Source organism: Rattus rattus, chromosome 6 (genome assembly GCF_011064425.1).
Source record: "Rattus rattus isolate New Zealand chromosome 6, Rrattus_CSIRO_v1, whole genome shotgun sequence".
Lineage (NCBI taxonomy): Eukaryota > Metazoa > Chordata > Mammalia > Rodentia > Muridae > Rattus > Rattus rattus.
This window is the reverse complement of record NC_046159.1, coordinates 92290160-92309465: the sequence shown is the minus strand read 5'-3', so window position 1 is coordinate 92309465 and position 19306 is coordinate 92290160. Positions and strand designations below refer to the sequence as shown.

At 45.8% G+C, this 19306-nt stretch overlaps 1 protein-coding gene and 1 pseudogene across 1 annotated transcript; one reads left to right on the top strand and one right to left on the bottom strand.

Moving 5' to 3' along the window:
* Window positions 1-7830: 7830 nt before the first annotated feature.
* LOC116904385 lies at window positions 7831-15070 on the bottom strand (annotated as a pseudogene).
* Window positions 15052-16148, top strand: LOC116902843 (GTPase IMAP family member 9-like). Its single transcript, XM_032905173.1, has one exon. The coding sequence runs from the start codon at window positions 15069-15071 to the stop codon at window positions 15939-15941; it is 873 nt and encodes a 290-aa protein (XP_032761064.1). The 5' UTR covers window positions 15052-15068; the 3' UTR covers window positions 15942-16148.
* Window positions 16149-19306: the final 3158 nt, after the last annotated feature.

Here is a 19306-nt window from a genome sequence, read left to right as displayed (position 1 = left end):
GAGCATTCCATGCACATCCACTGCCCACATGTGTCTAGGGATCCCTTCTTCCAAGATTCTCCTTTTCCTGGGGGAAACTGAAGAAAGATTTCCAGGCACTGCATTCCACCTGTCTCTGACTACAGCTGGCTCTAAGTACCCTCCTCCCTAACTCCCTATTCTCAATGTCCCTTTCATTTTTTGCTTTTACCTTTATTCATCTTGGTCTTTCCTCTTGGAGTGACAAAATACCACTTCTGAAGGATTAGAATGAGTCCTTGGTGACCATATCCTCCAAGGCTGAAGGGGCTGCCCTTGCTCATCCCAGTCCTGGGATGGAAAGCCATGTATGTTCCTCTGTGCTTCTTGTGCCACAACTGCCTGGTTTCCTCTCACTGTCCAGGGCTAATTGACCCCACAAGGGTTTCTCTTCATGCCTGCTTGTTTGTGAACACAGGAAGCCATAGTGTCCAGACGGCAGCCATAGCTTACCGTGCAATGGTTCTGTATTAGTTCTTTCCTTTGCTGTGATTGAACACATGATAGCACTAAATTAAGGAAGGAAGGGAGAAGGGAGGGAAGGAGGAAGTTATTCTGGTTCATAGTTTCAACGCACACTCTGCCCGCTGTTATCAGAGCAGGCATTGTGGCAGGAATAGGAGGCAACTGGTCACATCTCGACCACGATTAGGCAACAAGGAATGATGAAACGTGGTGCTCAGATCACTTTCTCCTTTTTGTTCAGTTTGAGTCTCCAGACCATGAAATGCTGTGGCCCACAGTTAGGGTGGGGTCTTTGTCACCTCAACCCAGTTTAGAAACTCCCTTACCATTACACCGAAAGGTCTGTCTCTACGTGATTCTAGATTTCGTTAAGCTGACATCAATATTAATCATCACAGACAACTTTGTTACAGCTGGGAAATCTAGTCCACAGAGCTTTGGGGCCAGAAGCACAAATTACAGTAATACTTGAGAATGACAGAGACTCTTTCGATGCTTCTTGGGTCTCAAGGTATTCTTCCTGCTGGGGACACAGTGGCACACGGAGGTCATTGTTTTAGTGCCTCCTGCATCCTTACTAATGGTTCTCCTTTGAGCTGACAGTCTGAGGTGCTCTTATACTCTCAAGCATCAGAATGCTGACCATCTATTGCCCCTTGCCTCTTTAATATGATGTCACCACTATAATGCAGTGGCTTTTCGAATGGGGGCGGGGTAAGATGGTTTGCCCTGCAGGGAGCATTAAGCCTTTCCTGGAGACATTTCTGTTGTGATGCCCCTGACTTATAGAGGGTAGACATCAGGACTAGTGTCAGCTCATAGAGGGCGTTAGTGCACTGAATGGTCCTCTATAGCAGAACCCCACCTGATCTTTTATGTCAGAAGTGCCGAGGTTGAAATACTGGATGAAATGGATTCATGTTCTATGCTGCAGAGCATCCGTACAGTACAGATCTCTCCTGATCAAGGAGTGGGAGGAATTAATGGTGTGCCAGTGTCTGTTGTGCTGATAACTAGGCATGCGCTTATTCTTTATACTGGCGTCCTCGTCTCCTTCCTCACAGTATCCCCTTGGCTTCCTGTCTCTCTCTTCCTGCACTAAGAAAGACACCCTGAAGACTCTGGCCTTTATAGCTTAAACAGGCTTTGAAAATTGGCTAAATCCTTAAAAGAGAGGAGGAGGTTCAGTGTTAGCACAACCTGTGAATCTGTAAGCAAGAAGAATCTAGAACAGCAGTTTGCAACCTGTGTGTCACAGCCAGTCAAAAAACATTATTTCTAATGGTCTTAGGAACTGGGACACAGCTCAGTAGCAAAATTACAGTTAGGAGGTAGGAATGAAAATGAATGTGTGGTTGGAGGTTCCTAACCATCGGAAATGTGTGTTCCCCAATGCTCACGACCCACAAGCTGAAAAACATCCAGAAGACTCCCAAGGCCACTTGATTATAAGTCCTCTTTTACTACTTTAAATACAATTGTTACCATGTCATGAAAGACCCCTGCTTTCCATCCCATCACCACATTTGTCCTGACACCATGAGCCTAGCCCTTCCCACTGCCTCACTGTTGCCTCTCTAAGACCAAAGCATTAGTGTGCCTCCGGTCTCACATCTCACAAGGGCAGGATGATGTTTAAAAGACACTCTGGTGGCCTGCATTCTTGCATGCCTTCCTACTATTTCTGACAATAGTCATGGGATCTACCCAATAGATGAAGGATGCAGAAATCTAGCTATTATTATTAGCAAAAAGCATTTCTCCCCTCAGCCACACACAGTTCCTGTTAGTATTTTTCAACTACACTGTCTTCACAGATGGTGTTGGTGGCTTGTATTTTCCATAGATGAAAGGGCTAAGTGGAACAGAATCTCGTCTGAGCAAAAGTGCCACACCCCAAACCGTCTTAGGTAGTGGGGCGGGAGGGAGAGGATGGGAGGACAAAGCTTCCCCCTCCTCTCTCTTCCGGAGGGGAGATGCAAATTTCCTGACAGAAATAGGCAGCCCCGGGAGGGAGCTGGTTTTGGCAGGAAGTTCCAGTTGACTGATTCTAGTGAAGTGAGGAAGGAAAAGAGAATCTTTAAGTCCCAGGATGCAAAATAGACACTAGATGATCATCAGCAGATGGGTCAAAGTAGGTTTTCAATCCGTCAGGTTGTACCTATCTTGACAAAAGTCTGGGTAGATTCCAGTAAGGCAGGGACTAGAACAGCAGGGAGGACCCTAGCAGGATGGCCACACCTAATTTCAGAGAGGTCCTGGGGGTTTTCTGCCACTGCCACAGCTTGGGCTAGCAGCCTGGGCCTCTGCATGCGTGCCTTCACTGCCTCTGCCACCTTGGCCAGTTGGTCCTGCACCAACTCATACACCTCATGGAGTGGTGAGTTCCCCGCCCCTGCCCAGCTCCATTACAAGGCTCAGGAATGGGCCCAGTAATTGCTCACGCTGTGCCTCGTGCTCATTGCCCGTGGCAGGGTTGTCCAGAGTGCACATGCAGTCCCACACTTGGCTACCAGCTCCCTCAGTGCGCTGTTGTCCCTGCAGCACACGTAATACAGCAGGGAATCGCCAACCAGGTAATCCCCCCTTGCACATGAACACCAACCACTATGCCATTCCCCACCCGCCCCATCCCCATCCCCGAACATCTGCTTCACCATGGCCAGTGCTTGGAGCACCTACATGGTGAAGTGACACAGCTGGGCAACTAGAAACAGAGTGTGCGAGCTGATGATGTCGGGGTGTCTACCACCTCCATGCCAGCCGATCCACCTTCTAGGCTCTGGCACAGCTTTCTGGGCGGAGCCCAGAACTTCAGAGAAGAAGCACTTCTGGCCTAGGATGCTGTTGCCAGTGGCACATTTGCTTGTCCAGGTCCTGCCCACCAGGATGAACCTCATCTGGGGCTCCTGCGGGGCTCAAGGGACCTCCTCCGAGTCTCGGGACCAGATATGGCAGCGTTATGTCAGACACAGGTTTTCTTTGGGATTCACCTTGTGTTCTAGCCTTCAGTACAAACGGGAAGGACCTACGTTGCCTGCTCCCCCTGGAAACCTGGTGCTCCAGTCTGCTTTGGGCTCTCTGAGCTCAGGCTCCTCCCCACCTCTCTTTTCTGCATCTGGATTCTCTGCGCACCTGCAGACGCTCCCCCTGACGGTTCACCAAATATTCCTTTATAATATTCCTGGGTTTACCAGGGTCTCTGGCCCTGCACACAGGCCAACCTGAGGCTGCTTTGACTCTAATGTCCCCACAGGACACTGCTGTGGAGCACAGGGTTGGTTCAGACAAGGGTAGATTGCAGCCCACCACATGCTCCTTGGGTAACCACAGGAAGTGCTCAGTCTAGGACACAGCTCAAAACTGGAGATAACATGGGGCTCTCTCCAGGTTGTTAGAGTTAGAGGAGAGAGTTCACATTCCAGGAACTCTTTCACCTCTCCTGTCTTAAGCCAGTTCCCTAAAGAGAATATCCCTCCTTGTGGATAATATTTTATTACATTTTATTTACTTAGGGGGCATACAACCATGTTTTATGGAGGCTAATGGCCAACTTTCAGGAGTTGGTCCCCTCCCTTCATTATGTGGGCTTGGGCTTGGCAGCACGTGCTTTTACCCACCCAGTCAGCTCCCTGACTCCAAATCCTGATACCCAGTTAATCCCCTGTCCGCCTAACACTGGGGACCTGGTGAGTGAAGCTCACTTTAGTTTCATTTTCCATCCTGTGTCATTTTTGTGGACCCGGAGTAGATTTAGGATCCTCCCTTCATGCTGTCGGAACCAGTGACAGGTTGGTCGAAGCTCTGAACTCCTAGCAGGCCAGGGTCAGAGTCAGCCAAATGCAGGACCCAGGTCCTGCTGTTTCACCCCAGGGGCTTGCAGACCCCACCCCTTTCTTCCTCTAAGCTCACACAGCAGGCAGCAGCTTCTCTGAGAAGCTCTTACTGTAGCTGTCTTCTCACCTCCTGCTCTTCCTCTCCCCCACCCTGTGCTTCTTAGAAGGCTCTCCGTTTTGGTTTCCTCATTCATGTGCTCATTTCTGCAGTTGGGAAAAACCCACCTACAATATCAGGCAAAGACCAAGGCACAGGACTTCATGGTGACAGAGCAAGGCTTCTGTCTGCAAGGACTTGAACAGCTATCTAGGTGTGTGCGTTGGGGGACACAGCACAGTTTATCTGATATTGAATTGTGTCAGTCATTGGGGGGGGGTGACAGCTAGATTTTTAGTAATAGCCTCAGAAGAAACAACCACACTACCTTGAGTTAGAGTCACACTGGAAGAGCACTGAGCGTGCTTGGATATGTCTTTTCAGGGGCTGCGAGTGCAAAAGACCGGAGGAATGTTGGACTGTTCAGTCCATGCCATCTTTAGCTCAAATGTAAAACTTCTCTGGGGTTCAGGTCATAACAGAAGCTACAGACAGTGACAGCTTTCCCCAGGAGGGACTCACCACACCCTGAGAACTGTAATCTTTACTCAGTGACATTGGGACCTACCTACCCTAGGGAAACACAGAAGAAGAGAGCTGGGGAACTGGAAAAGAGACCAACCTCTAAGCAGTGTCTTCAAGTAAAGTTGGCTTGTCTAGACACATCTGGGTGTGGTGTGTGTGCTGGGGGGACTAGTACCTCCTTTCCACCTCTGTTGTTCCTTTTCCCAGATCTGAGGCGTTCATAAGTGACTTGATCATGGCTGATCTTCACACTCATCCATACAACTGAGTGCTCCCTGGTCATATGTGCCTGATTATAGGAGTCCGGGCACAAAGGCACACTTTCTTGTTAGTCTGTTGTTCCAGCTCATTTCTCCCTAATTTCACTCAGCTAACTACACCTGAAAACAGACTCAGAATCTCTCCAGTTTTCTCTCTGGTGATCCCAGGGCTACAGTCTGCGTCCTTATGTGTGTGTGCTTCTCCATTATTTCCGAATACCTCTTTGCCTCGGCTCAGGCTGTTTCAGGTTTCTCCCCATTATCCCTCCAGTGGGCACAATATTAAGAAGGGGCATTCAGTGAACATGCTGACAGGCTGTCTGTGGCTGAGGGTCTTTGAGCACACACAGGCTTGGCTACCATTCAACCTTAGGGAATTTCCATTCTGCATCGACACCCCTTCCCTCTCCCCACAGCCTTCAGTTTGACTCACCCTACAGTCCTGTGTCATTAACTATTTTGCATGTGGGAATTACCAAACTTCAATAACGGACACCAGAAATGAAGAAACAGCCACAAGATTCAGAGAATGAGAATCTAGCAGAACCTTGGAGTCCTGTCCAAGAGGCGAGTGTAAAAGTGTCCTGCAAGGGATCCAGAAAGACCTCGAGACAGATTTGTGAGGAAGAATATTGGCGGGGAAATGCGTCGCACTCCCTCCAGCACACAGACACATCTGGGTGTGTCTAGCTAAGCCAGGAACTTTGCTGGAAAAGAGTTCGATTCATAGATGATAAAACTTGAAGTATCTGTTGGAGGAAGTCAAATATGTAAGATCTGATGATGTGCAGACTCCAAGGCATCTCCCAATCTGTCTAGTGCAAAGCTTTCCCACACCAGAAATTTAGGAATTATCTATGGAAAGCTAAACTAATTTTCATAGAGACTTTGATTCATGAACATGTTTCTATAGCTTTTTTGCTTCATGGGCTTGGGGGTGGGGCTTCACTATGTAGCATATGTTGTCTAAGAACCTCTGCTTCTCCTGACTCAGCCTCTGTAGCGTTAGCGTTACATCTGTTCTCCACAGTTAGTCACAAAGCTGTAGGTTTAGTAAATGTTTCTTGCTTCCTAGTGTCTCTGAAGCAGTTGGACCAGGGACCTCAGATTGGGAATCCGTTCTCTTTGTCACCTCACCGTCCCAATGATGAGAAAAGTCACAGGCTTTGGCACTCAGAGAATTCTGGGAACTTGGATTGGTACCTGTCAGTGTCTCCAGAAAGACACTGCTGTGCCAGGAGCTGAAGAGGCCACAGCTGCAGGGTTGTCACTTCTTAGCTAGTCCCCAGGTTTGACTGGTTTACACCACCTTAGGAGTAGCTTTTGTTTTTGGGGAGTATATGGTATGGTATTTTTTTTTTTTGGTCTTTTTTCTTTCTCTAGTACTTGTAGCAAGCATCATCTTGGGGGTGTGTGCAGACATCATCTTCCATGGGAATGCTTGTACTGCAAAGCTGCCTTGCTGTTGTAACCAATTCTCTGAAACTCAAAGCACCCTTAAAATCCTGTAGTGTGAAGTCATACCTTTGAGATCCTGCTGCTCTTAGAACCAGCTGCTCCTCTGTGAGCTCTACTTGTTCCCAGGTACTTCCTTCTGTGGTGCAGACTCACCTTTCCTTGGACAGTCTCTGACTGGACTCTGCGAGGCCCCCACCTCTTGCTTTCATTTCTTCTGTGATCATGGACTTCTTCCCAGAGCCTGCTGAAAGTCATTCAGCCTTCAGAGCTGAATTCAGTGCGTTCAGAGGAAGCCTGATGACTTAAAGCTAGAATTCTCACTAGTGGAGTGGGAAGCAAGATGTCTCCACTACAAAACTTATCCTCTTAGGTCTAAGGCCTCTTAGACCTAAGACATCTTGTCACAGTCACATGACAGTGATATCTTGTCCCCAACAGGAGCTGTACCATTAGAATAGATCTTGAGACCTGTTTTTACCTCTAGCCTCTCACCATGAATCTACCTACAGGCACATTTTGATTTTTAGCTACTTTCCAATGGTCTCCAGACTCATCACTATGTGAAGGCTACTTGTAGTGGGACCTGCTATTGCATGGTAATCTTCAAAGGCTTTTCTACATACTTCAAAATGAACAGGGAGTGCAGAGGACTTTTGGAATGGCAGCCATTTTCTCCCTCCCATCTTTCTTAGACAGGATCTCCTTAGCACAGGCTAGCCTTGAATTAACTACATAGCTCAGAATGGCTTTGAAGTGTTGCTCTGGCCTCCACTACTTGATTGGTGAGATTACAGGCATGTGCCGTTATATCTTTTGATGGATTGGTGGAGATAACCCAGGGCCTGGTGTATACTAAATACATACTCTAGCAACCAAACCACATCCCCAGACCCTGGAATCTAAATTCATGTAGTCCAAGGTTTAATCTAGCCATTTATGCTGGCACCTGCTTCCCCTCTTAGGCATCACAAGAGCTAATGAAATAGCCCATCCCTGTGTGAGAGAAGGCTGCACACAATGGGGTGACGAAGGCCACAGAGACCAGTTAGGTCACTAGCTAGTTCTATAGTCTTTCCTCATTCTGCAGACTTTCTGAGTTGGTTTTCGCAGTATGGCATAGAGGTTTATTGATCCCTGGGCTAATTGCCTGGAGTCTGATTTTCACAAACCTTTACCAGCTCATCATGGTTGTCGATGGTTCTGGACTCTCCTCGTTCTTCTTAGAGCCCTCGGTTGTTGTCCACACTAGAAAGGAACCCAGGGTTACATGTGTGGTAAACAAGCACTCACCTGTGGAGCTCACCTTCATTCCTTTTCAAAACCGCATTTTGAGACAGGGTCTCACTCACTAAGCTGCCCGGGTTGGCTTTGAACTCTCTCTATCCTAGAAGCTGGCCTTGAGCTTGTGGTTCTTCTGCTTTAGTGTCTCAAGTAGCTGAGATTATAGGGCTCCTACCAACGGGCTCTGATTTCATTATTGGTTTTGTTGTTTGATTTTCTTTTTCTTCTTCTTTTTTTTTGGAAATTACTGGAATTTTATTTGCTTCAAGCTTCTGACTTGCAACCAAAGACATTGTGCAAAGAAAGCAAAAGTTAAGTTCACTTTAGGGAGAAGGAGACCATATACATCGGTAACACAGGAGATTGGGTGGAGAAAAGAAGCCAATACTCTAGACACTGTAATACTCAATAATATTGTCAATAAAACTAGAACAAAAAATCAGCAATGTTTGCAGTAGACATAAATCTTATACAAGTCAAAAGCTTTTTCTGTTCTTCAGATCATAGAGCATAGAATGGAAAAATGTACATGTAGGTGATATCTAACCACTGTATGTTTGTCACTAGTAAAGTTGCTTATATGTACCACAGTGTAAAACAAAAACAAATGAGAACATTGAAACTCACCTGATGAAATGGTTCCTCCTGGCCATCAGCTCCGCAGAAGATAGAAATCTTCTCATCGGAAGAAATGGCAGAACCGACCACACCAAACTGCTACCAGACTCGACTCACCTGTAGAAGTATGCTATCACCCACATCTTTCCCATCAGAACCTTTTTGTTTTTAATCTTTGAATCTTTAAGGCCCATTTGGTCACAATATGTTACAAATATCCGTGTGTGTGTGTGTGTGTGTGTGTGTTTACACTATGATATCATATGCTTGTCTGGCACTACCCTAAAGCTACTTCTAGATGACAATGAGGATGGAGAAATAACCCAGTGTGCCCAAATGGCAAGTGAACTCACTGGGGAGGAAGGAGAGGGGGAAGAATGCATTTGGCTCTGCTGCCCGCCTGGCTGCTCACTTGTCCTCTCGTCCTGCTCCTCATCGCTGTCAAAATCGCTCACAATGGGTTTGGCTTTGCCTCGGTTTGGCCTTTCCTTGCCCTTCCCTGTGTCCCAGCCTTTCTCTTCCTTTTTATTGTTTGATTTTCACTTCCACAGATTTTGCCCCTGACTCTGATTCCTCTTTATCTTCCTTCTTCTCCTTCTCCTTCTCCTCCTTCTCCTTCTCCTCCTTCTCCTCCTCCTCCTCCTCCTCCTTCTCCTTCTCCTCCTCCTCCTCCTCCTCCTCCTCCTCCTCCTCCTTCTTCTTCTTCATTGCTTTCCTCCTCCCTTTCTTCTTTGGACATGTTCTTCGGAGCACTCTTAAACACTGACTGTAGGACAACCGAGTCTTTGATGATCTGGGATCCTTCCAAGTTGAATGTCTGCATTGTGACAGAGAAGCATGACATCTTTCTCCAGTTTTCCAGGTTCCATACTTATGGTTATGGATTCTTTCCTTTATCTTTTTGAAATACTTTGGTTTTTTTTTAATCAATTAGAATTCCTAATTAACTCATAGTGTTCTGGTAACACTTTCCTGGAAGGTAACAGCTGTCACCCTGAACTGTCTTTGTGGTTTATTACAGTATTGATGATGGACTTCATCTGCTTGGTTAGTTTTGGGGGATTTGGTGACTTCTTAGCCAGAGGGCAGCCTCTTCTTTCATTCACTTTTCCCACATTTTCCTTCACAGGATCTTTATCCATGTTTCTTTGTCCTTTTCTCTTCTTAAGGCCATACTTCCTCTTCCAGTTCTTCCAAATTGTCATTTTCGATGGCCCCACACCATTGCTTTTCAGTGAGGGCATCGTTGTAGTTCACATCCTGACGATGTTGAGAACCCCTCCCAAATATCTTCTCCTCCTCTTCTTCACAGGCGAGCCTTTCCACTTCAGCATCATCTTTAATAATGCAGGAAGGCAGCTCATCTTCCTCTGTCAAGCGAGGTTTGCGCTTTGGGTTCCTAGTATTCTCTCTGCTGGTCCATGTGTTTTATGGAGAGGACTTATGATTTTAATGGTGTCGTGTTTATAAAAAGATAAGGAGAGAGGGAATATGTTTGGTGGATGTGTGGGAAGAAGGTGACTCCGTGGGCCCATGCTGAGGCATCTCTTTCCCCTGAGGGACCAGCCACACTACAGTATAGTATAGAATAGTTTATGTAGGGCATGGGGAGGGGAGTTGAGAGGGTAGTAGAAACAGAGAAAGGCAGAGGGGGGAGGGGAAGGGGAAGTGGAAGGGAAAGGGGGAGAGGGAGAATGTAGATGAGTGGAGTAGAGGCTGGCCATGAGCACATGAAGAGAGGAGGGAAGGGAATAGGGAGAGAGGGGGAAGGGACGAGAGGAGAGAGGGAGAGCAGGAAAGCAAAAGAGCAAGAGCAATTTTATTTTTCATTTTTGTCTTTGAACTTTTTATTTTCAAAGACATTTTATTTATTTATTTATTTATTTACTTATTTACTTATTTTTATTTATTTATGTGAATGCATGTGTGCTTGTATGCAGGAGCCTGCAGAGGTCAGAAGAGGATGTTGGATTCCCCTGGAACTAGAGTTACAGTGGTTGTGAGTCAGTTGATGTGGGTGCTGGGAACTAACCCAGGTGTTTGCAAGAGAGGTAAGTGCTCTCAACCACTGAGTCCTTTGCGAGCCCTATGTTTGCCTTATGTTTGCCCTGTTTTTAAAGAGAAGTTTTCCGTTCTCAAGAATGTTGAGAGGAAGAGACAGCGATACTGTTTGCGTCCTCACTCGTGCATGTCCTTCCCTGTGGTCAGTGTGCCCACCCAGTGGTCTGGCTTAGCCTGTATCGCATTAGTTCACTCAGTGTATATGCTACAGACTTGGAAGGGCATGAGACTATGATATGATATCACACAAAATACTTTACTGTCCTAAAGATCCTCTACGTTCAGCTCATTTATGCCATTTCTCCAATCCCTGGCAACTACTGACGATTGTACTGTCTCTATAATTTCAAATTTCCAGAATGTTCATCAGGAAACAATATTTTTACTAGTAAGATTTGCTTAGCAACACATTCTTAGTCTCTTGCAAATGCTTTCAGAGTAGCTTCTTACTTATTCTTTGTGTTTAGATAATGCTCTCCTGTTTGGATCACTCAACTTGCTATTCACCCATGTGCATCCTGGTTGCTTTCAAGTCTTGATAATTATTCATAAAGCTGATAGAGACCTGCACATGGGGAGTTTTATGAGAGCATCTTTTTTTTATTATTCTTTTAGGTAAATGCCAAACAATACAATTTTTGGATCATATGTGTAGGCTCAGATTTTTCAAAACCTACTTTAATAAGGGTTCGTAAATGTTTTAACCTCCCTGCTAGCCCACCACCCACCAGACATAGTGGAATGGAAGGTTAAAAGGGCAAAGGGAGATGTGGACCTGCTTAGAAATAGTTTGGGTGATTCTAGTCTTCGCTGTCAGGGTATCAGTAGTTCAGTTCCCATGAATCAGCAGCAGTAACTTGACCCACTCTCAAAGACTATTTATGACTCAGGAACAGCAGTTAGATCTAGAAGAAACTGCAAGACTCTGCCAATTGGCCTGAGTTGGCAGTCACTGGAATATCACCAGAAGTTCTTTGGTGCATTTCTCTTTACAAAGTCATAACAAACAATGATCAGCAAACAAGGCAAGGCAAGCCAATGCCACGCGTGGTCAGTGAGGACCAGCGTCAGCAAAACCCAATGGAGACCAGCAAAGAGTGGCAAGGTGAGCCAAAGCCTCACAGCCTTGCCCACTGTCTGTTGAGTTATATTTATACCCTTTCCATCCATCATGTGTTCCCTCAAGTGTCTGATCTAGCAAAACATCTCATGCCCCCTTTCCAGGCAGCTTCTGGAAGAACAGCACGTGTCTATTCTCAGCAAAACATCCTCTCATAAGACAGTTACCAGAAAAACATCACATGGAACAACAGAGTCTCCAAAGAAACAAGAAATTTCCACTTCATATATGACAAGAATGTGTTTGCTTTTGTAAGATGCTAGCAGCCTGTCTTCTGAAGTGACTGTACCATTCTACATTCCCATCAGTAACCAATGAAGGTTCCCACTTCCTCCTATCTGTGCCAGCATTTGAAGCCATCAGTGTTCTGAACTTTGACTGTTCTGGGAGGTGTATAGTGGTGTCTTGTGTCTTTCCATATAAGCCATTTGACATTTGTGTGATCTTTCTGTGTCATGTACCATGTCCTTTGTCCTGTTGTTTGTTTCCTTATCATTGGGACTTAATAATTATTCATATATGGTTTTTGGCATAAACACAGAAACAAAGGTCAACATTCTTCTGTGTTCTTTTGAATATAGGACCAAAGAATAAACCCATGCAGTCACAGCCATCTGAATTTCACTAAAGCGACTAGAGAGACATATTGGAGAACAGGCAACCTTTTTGTAAATGGTGATAGAGAAACTATGTGTCACATGCAGAGGACTGAGACAAGGTCTACATCCCTCATCACAGACAAAAATTAATTACAACTGAAGGAGAAATCTTCATGTAAAGTCTAAAAGTTTGACATTAATAGAGGGAACATAAGAAAAGTAGTTGAAGATCTGGGCCACTTTGCATATTTAGTATCACTCTGGACGTGAACAAAAATACTTTTGAAGCCTGGTGTGGCACTTCATTGTGATTGGTTTTAATATCAACTTGCCACAAATTAGAACCTCCTGAGTAGGACAGCCGCACCTGAAGACCTGTCCTGACTGCCCTGATTAGTGGTAGGGTCCAACTGTGGGCCACCCTGGCTGGTGGCAGCCCAGATGGAAAGGGTGTAGAAAAGGACGGTCATTTCCACCTTTGCTCCCTAGGCCTCCCTCCTGTAGTCAATTTGTACTCTTGCTGGTGCTCATTCCTTCACTGATCTCCGGATCAGCATTTTCAAGGTTTCACTCTGGGCTGTGGGTCCCAGATGCTGACAGACTGTTCTGTACCAGCAGTAGTCTCAGGACGTGGAGGAGCTGGGGAGCAGGGTCTTCGTGGTAGAGAGCACAGCAGGTAGGAATGGTGCCGAGACTATTTTGGAGGATAACTCATTTATTGAGGTAACAGGGCTAGCTTATATAGTCCAGGAGGGAAGGACAAAAGAACAAGAGAGGAAATACACCTAATTTGCATATGCAGTCTTGAGTAAAGACAGGCCAATGTTAAGCCAGTGATCCAGCAGGGAAATAGACGCTTAACTGACTTAACACCATGTAGCATTTGATTCCATGGAGTTGAATAGGCCCAAGCTGGATTTGAGTAGGGAGCAGCCACACTCCTGGCCAGCTCTCAGAGAAGTTCAGAGTATGGGCAATGCTCTACCACCTGGTCTGCCTTGGGAACCAACTGTCTTGAGACAACTCCAACTGTTGAGGTACCTAACTTCAAGGACTGAGTAATTACCAGCTTTTCAGCTTCCAGTTCAATGCCATCTTCAACGCATGGTGAGTTCCAGACTAGCCTCGGCTACATAAGACTGTAATCTCAAAAAACAATCCAAAACAATAATAAAAAAAGATTTAGAAACTTTTGGCACTATAACAGACACACAGAAAAAAGGCTTCAACTTGTCAAAGCTGAAGCACCCACTAGGTTACAGGACAATATTTCTGTTACTTTAAAAGCAGTTTCTTCATTGGCTCCGCCCATAGAACTTCCTGACTGATGGGCTTTAGGAATGCAGGCAGTTTTGTTTCTGACAGTTAAGCAGAAGCACAGGTCAAACAGGATCCTTGGAGGGTCCTGAACTCTCATCAAGCCCTGCAGAAGGTGAGTCTGGCTGGAAGAGACCTGGAGAGAGAGCTGTGAGAGGCAGAGAGAATGGGGCATCTGTGAGGGTGGAACTATTGTGCCTGCATTGCCACAGGAAGCGGCTGCTGGTGGGAGTGGTGGGGGACTAAGAGATATAAGGAGATGAACTGGCATGTTGCCCTGTGTACCAGCCATAAGTGTCTGTCTGTGGGGAAGGACACAGAGGGTAGCCTGACCCTTTATAGAAAATTCTGTGTCTCCAAGGCAGGTTCTTTAGAGTTGGGAGACAACTCAGATCATCTATTTAAGTCACTTTTCTTACCTCAGTGTGCTGACTCCCTGTCTCCTCTTAACTGTACAACGAACAAATTTGCATGTGTACCTCTATGGTCCTTGGGTTGATGAGGGCTGCTGAGGTCTGATTAGCTGCTGGAAGGCACAGCATTGTTGTGTAGGGTGAGCCAGCAGTTGCCTGTGGCGTGGGGCCCCTGTATGCATCCTGCGAGTTGCTTTCTTTAGTACTACATCTCTGTAGTACACCCTGAAATCCGCGGCGGTTCTTCAGGATTGTTGTGTCTTGGGGCTTTTGTTTCTTTTTTCTTTTTTTTTTTTCTTTTTTTTCTTTTTTCGGAGCTGGGGACCGAACCCAGGGCCTTGCGCTTGGTGGGCAAGCGCTCTACCACTGAGCTAAATCCCCAACCCCTTTTGTTTCTTTTTATTAACATGTAATAAGAATATATTTCTGGCTTCAGTGTGATATTTAACTGTAGTAATTAACCTATTAGCTGTGTACTGGTCAAAGCAGGGGATGAACAACACCCCGCCTCCCCTGCTCTGGTTTGAGAAAGGGGTTCTCTGTGTAGCCTTGCCTGTCCTGGAGACTTGCTCTGTAGACCAGACTGGCCCTGAACTCACAGAGATCCTACCTGCCTCTGCCTTCCTTACCCTTTTATGTTTTGAGTCCTTGAATGCCTCTCCTAGGTCTTCAAAAAATATATACTAAGCTGTTGACCACCACAGTCATTCTACTGTGTGCCCCTGCCTGGGCTTTCAGGTATTTGGCACAGTAACGATTTGGGCGCACTCACTTCCCAGACCTGGCACTGGGTATGGCCCTGGAGCTCCTGTTCCAATATTGGCATGAAGGCGGTAGAAGGAGTAGGGATAGCCTTTCCAGGAGAACACTGCAAAATTTCAGGGAGGGAAGGAAAACAGAAAGAATCGGGTGTGGTTACCACTCACCTAATAGGCAATTTTCCTCTTTTCCCGTTCTTTAAGGTCTGTGCCTTCAGATATTCAGGTCAGCTTACCGCAACATGGCTGACTACGAAGACTCTGAAGTGAGGATCATTCTGGTAGGGAAAACTGGAAACGGAAAGAGTGCCACAGCCAACACCATCCTCGGGAAATGTCAATTTGATTCTAAGATCTGTGCCTACGCTGTTACCAAGACCTGCCAGAGAGCATCCAGAAGGTGGAAGGGGAAAGACCTTGTTGTAGTCGACACTCCTGGGCTCTTTGACACCAAGGAGTCCTTGAAAACCACGTGCTCAGAAATCAGCCGCTGTGTCCTGTACTCCTGCCCTGGGCCTCATGCCATTATCCTGGTTCTGCGACTGGATCGCTACACTGAAGAGGAGCAGAAAACCGTTGCTCTGATCCAGGGTCTTTTCGGGGAGGCAGCCCTGAAGTACATGATCATCCTGTTTACTCACAAAGAGGACCTTGAGGGCCAGAGCCTGGATAATTTTGTAGATGATGCAGGTGAAAAGTTAAATAATATTGTCTACTTGAGTGGGAAGCGCTACCTGGCATTTAATAACAAAGCTGCTGAGGCCGAGCAAGAGAATCAAGTGCAGCAGCTGATAGATCTGATAGAGGAAATGGTGGCCAGGAACGGCAGAACCTACTTTTCTGACAGGATATATAAGGACATAGATAAGAGGCTGAACCAATGTCTAGTGGATCTGAAGGAGACTTACACTCAACAGCTCCTTAGTGAAATCCAGAGAATAGAAACGGAATGTGCTGATAAACCAGAAAAAGAAAAGGAGGCGCAGATTGTTTCTGCAAGGAGAAATTATGATGAAACAATAAGAAATTTGAAGGAAAAGGCTGAAGAGAATGTATTTACGTATATTTTCCAAAAGATAACAGAAATTCTTTCAAAACTTTGGGACATTTTGTGATGTAAATTTTATTCTTTTTTTTTCTATTAATGACGTTTGCTCTTTGACAATTTCATACAAGCACACATATAATGTGTTCTGGATATATTTGTGACTTTTTTCTTTGTATCTTTTGCTTTGTGATTCATAGAATTTAACTAGGTCTGTCTGTCTGTCTGTCTCTCTCTCTCTTTCTCTCTCTCTCTCTCTCTCTCTGTGTGTGTGTGTGTGTGTGTGTGTGTGTGTGTGTGTTTATGTGTGTGACAATAGGTTTAGAATCATCTATCAGAGCATGGTGGGCTCACAGGAGGAATTCAACAGAAGACAATGAATCTTTCCCAGACCCTTTCCCAGAATCCATCAGTAGTTTCTTGATTGGCAGGGAGGAGTAGTTTCCCATGAGCTCCTTCTTCATCTATCTATTCCTGACTGTTGACAGACCCATAGCTGCTGTGTACTCCCAATTGCAATCTGTTTCCTGACTCTTAAAGGTTAGTGATGTAAGTGTCCTGGTTAGGGTTGAGCATCCAGTCCTGGGCCTCTGCATTCAACCCTATTCTCTGCAAAGAGAGGCTTCTTTGGTAAAAGATAAGAGTAATGTTTGTCAGGCTGGAGAGATGGCTCAGTGGTTAAGAGCACTGACTGCTCTTCCAGAGGTCCTGAGTTCAATTCCCAGCAACCACATGGTGGCTCACAACCATCTGTAATGAAATTTGATGCCTTCTTCTGGTGTGTCTGAAGACAGCTACAGTGTACTCATGCCTACAATAAATAAATAAAAATTTAAAAAAGACCTTTGTGTTTAGCAAATAATATTTGTCTATGGGTGTAAATATTTAGACTACAGTTTGGAGTCCTGTCAATTTTAGCTAAACAGTATAAGTAGTGAGTCTCTAGTATGGCCTACGGCCTCTCTAGCCCTGGGGTTTTGATTGGCGTTATAGTAGCACACATGAGCTCCTCCTGTGAATAGACCTTAAATCCAATCACATAGCATTTGGCTATCCCATAGCAGTCACACCAGCACTGCTTGGTGTGTTGGCGCTGTAGTTTATGGTGTTTGGCTAAGACTATCGGTGTCTTTTCTTCCCCAGCAGCATACACACCAACTTTCAGCAACATGAAAGCTAGCCTGTAGGGAGGAGGCCTCCAGCCCAGTGCCTGCCTCGTTTTTTCATATGGTGCAAGCAGTGTGTAGAGCTTTTAGCAATAGGGTCTTATCATCAAGTTCTGGAAGGTTCTTTATAATTTGCCATGGTTTGTTAATACAGCATATTGTATTTCCTGAAGATGGTTATGGTAATATCTTACATTTCCTGACTGAGTGAAGCATAATTGATAAATAAAATTGATTGCTTTTTATGTGGACACTGTAGCATATATGTACACACACATATGTGTGTATGTGTGTGTATGTGTGTATGTATGTGTGTATGTGTGTGTGTGAGTGTGTGAATGTGTGTGTGAGTATGTGTGAATGTGTGTGTATGTGTGCGTATGTATGTGTGTATGTGTGAACGTGTGTGTGTGTGTGTGACTGTGTGAATGTGTGTATGTGAGAGTGTGTATATGTGTGAATGTGTGTGTATGAGGGTGTGTGTATATGTGTGAGTGTGTGTGTGAGTGTGTGTGTGAGTGTGTGTGTGTGCATGTGTGTGTAATTAAACCAAGTTAATTAACAGACACGAGCCCCAGCCCAACTGACTTTGAGATTTTAAGTTTTGAAGTTAACATAATTTCCCCCTTACATTCCCCCCTTAACCCCTCTCATGTTCCTCCTTGCTCCCTTTAACTTCACAGCCTTTTTCTCTTTGTTATTGTAACTTGTAGAGGTCTTATTTCCACAGCCACTTATTGTTGATGTATCATTGTTTTTTTGTCAATCATAGGAGAGATGATCTCACTCACTATAGATTTCCTGGTTCTGAGATGTTCCCTGAGCCTGAGGTCCAGGAGCTTTGTTGTAGATGTGTCTGCCAAGTGTGGCTGAGCACCCCCAATCCCCAGTCGAACTTTTTAGGTTGTAGACGAACATGAGATGAGAAGTATTTGCCCTTTCCCAGAACAATGTCCTCCAGACGCACCCATGTTACTGCAAATGATAGTTTGCATGGTTAGTTTTCTCACTACTGGATCAGGAGGTGACAGTTTCCTTCAGGGTCGTGTTTTCCTGTCCTCTTTCCCTCTGATTTCTCTCGTGCTGTCATCTTCCTTCAGATGTCAGTTCTGCCTGGCTACCTTTTTATCTCAGAAGAAATTACAGGGGTTGGAAAGATGGTGCATCAGCTAACTGTGCACTGGCCTGACAGAGGATCCGACCTCTGTTCCCAGCTTCCAGAGGGGCTGCTCACAACCACCTGTCACTCCAGCTCCAGCTCCAGGGAATCCAGTGCCTTTGCCTTCCTCTGGTACTTATACTCACAGTCCACATAGACATGGCCAGGCCACACACACACACCACACACACACACACACACACACACACACACACACACACACACACACACACACACACACCACACACCACACACCACACACACACACACACACACACATTCACACACACCCACACACACACACACACCCACAACCCACACACCCAAACCCACACCCACACCCACCCCCTCACCCCACCCACCTACACACCCACACACCACACACACCCACACACCCCCCCCCACACACACACACCACACACACACACACACACACACCACACACACACACACACACCACACACACACACACACACACACACACACACACACACACACACACCACACACACACACACACACACACACACACACACACACACACACACACACACACACACACACACACACACACCACACACACACACACACACACCACACACACACACACACACACACACACACACACACACACACACACACACACACACACACACACACACACACACACACACACACACACACACACACACACACACACACACACACACACACACACACACATACACACCACACACACACACACACACACACACACACACACACACACACACACACACACACACACACACACACACACACACACCATGAATGCCAAGCAAACAACACACTCATATCCACATACACACACCATGCACAACACACACACACACTTACTTGATTTAAATCAAAGTGAGGAAGTCATTAGGAAAGCAGGCTGGAAGCTCTGTAGTAGGTCTCTGAGTTTCCAGTACAGGTGATTAAGCAGACACAGATGACTACGTGGAATGAGTCCTAAGTGCTAGGACGTGAAAGGCTTTTGTGAGATGCTCTAATCTTTGGAAAAGATCCTTATAACCATCTTCCTAGGAGAAAATGAAATGCAGTACTGTGAATTAGGAGGAGGTAGAAG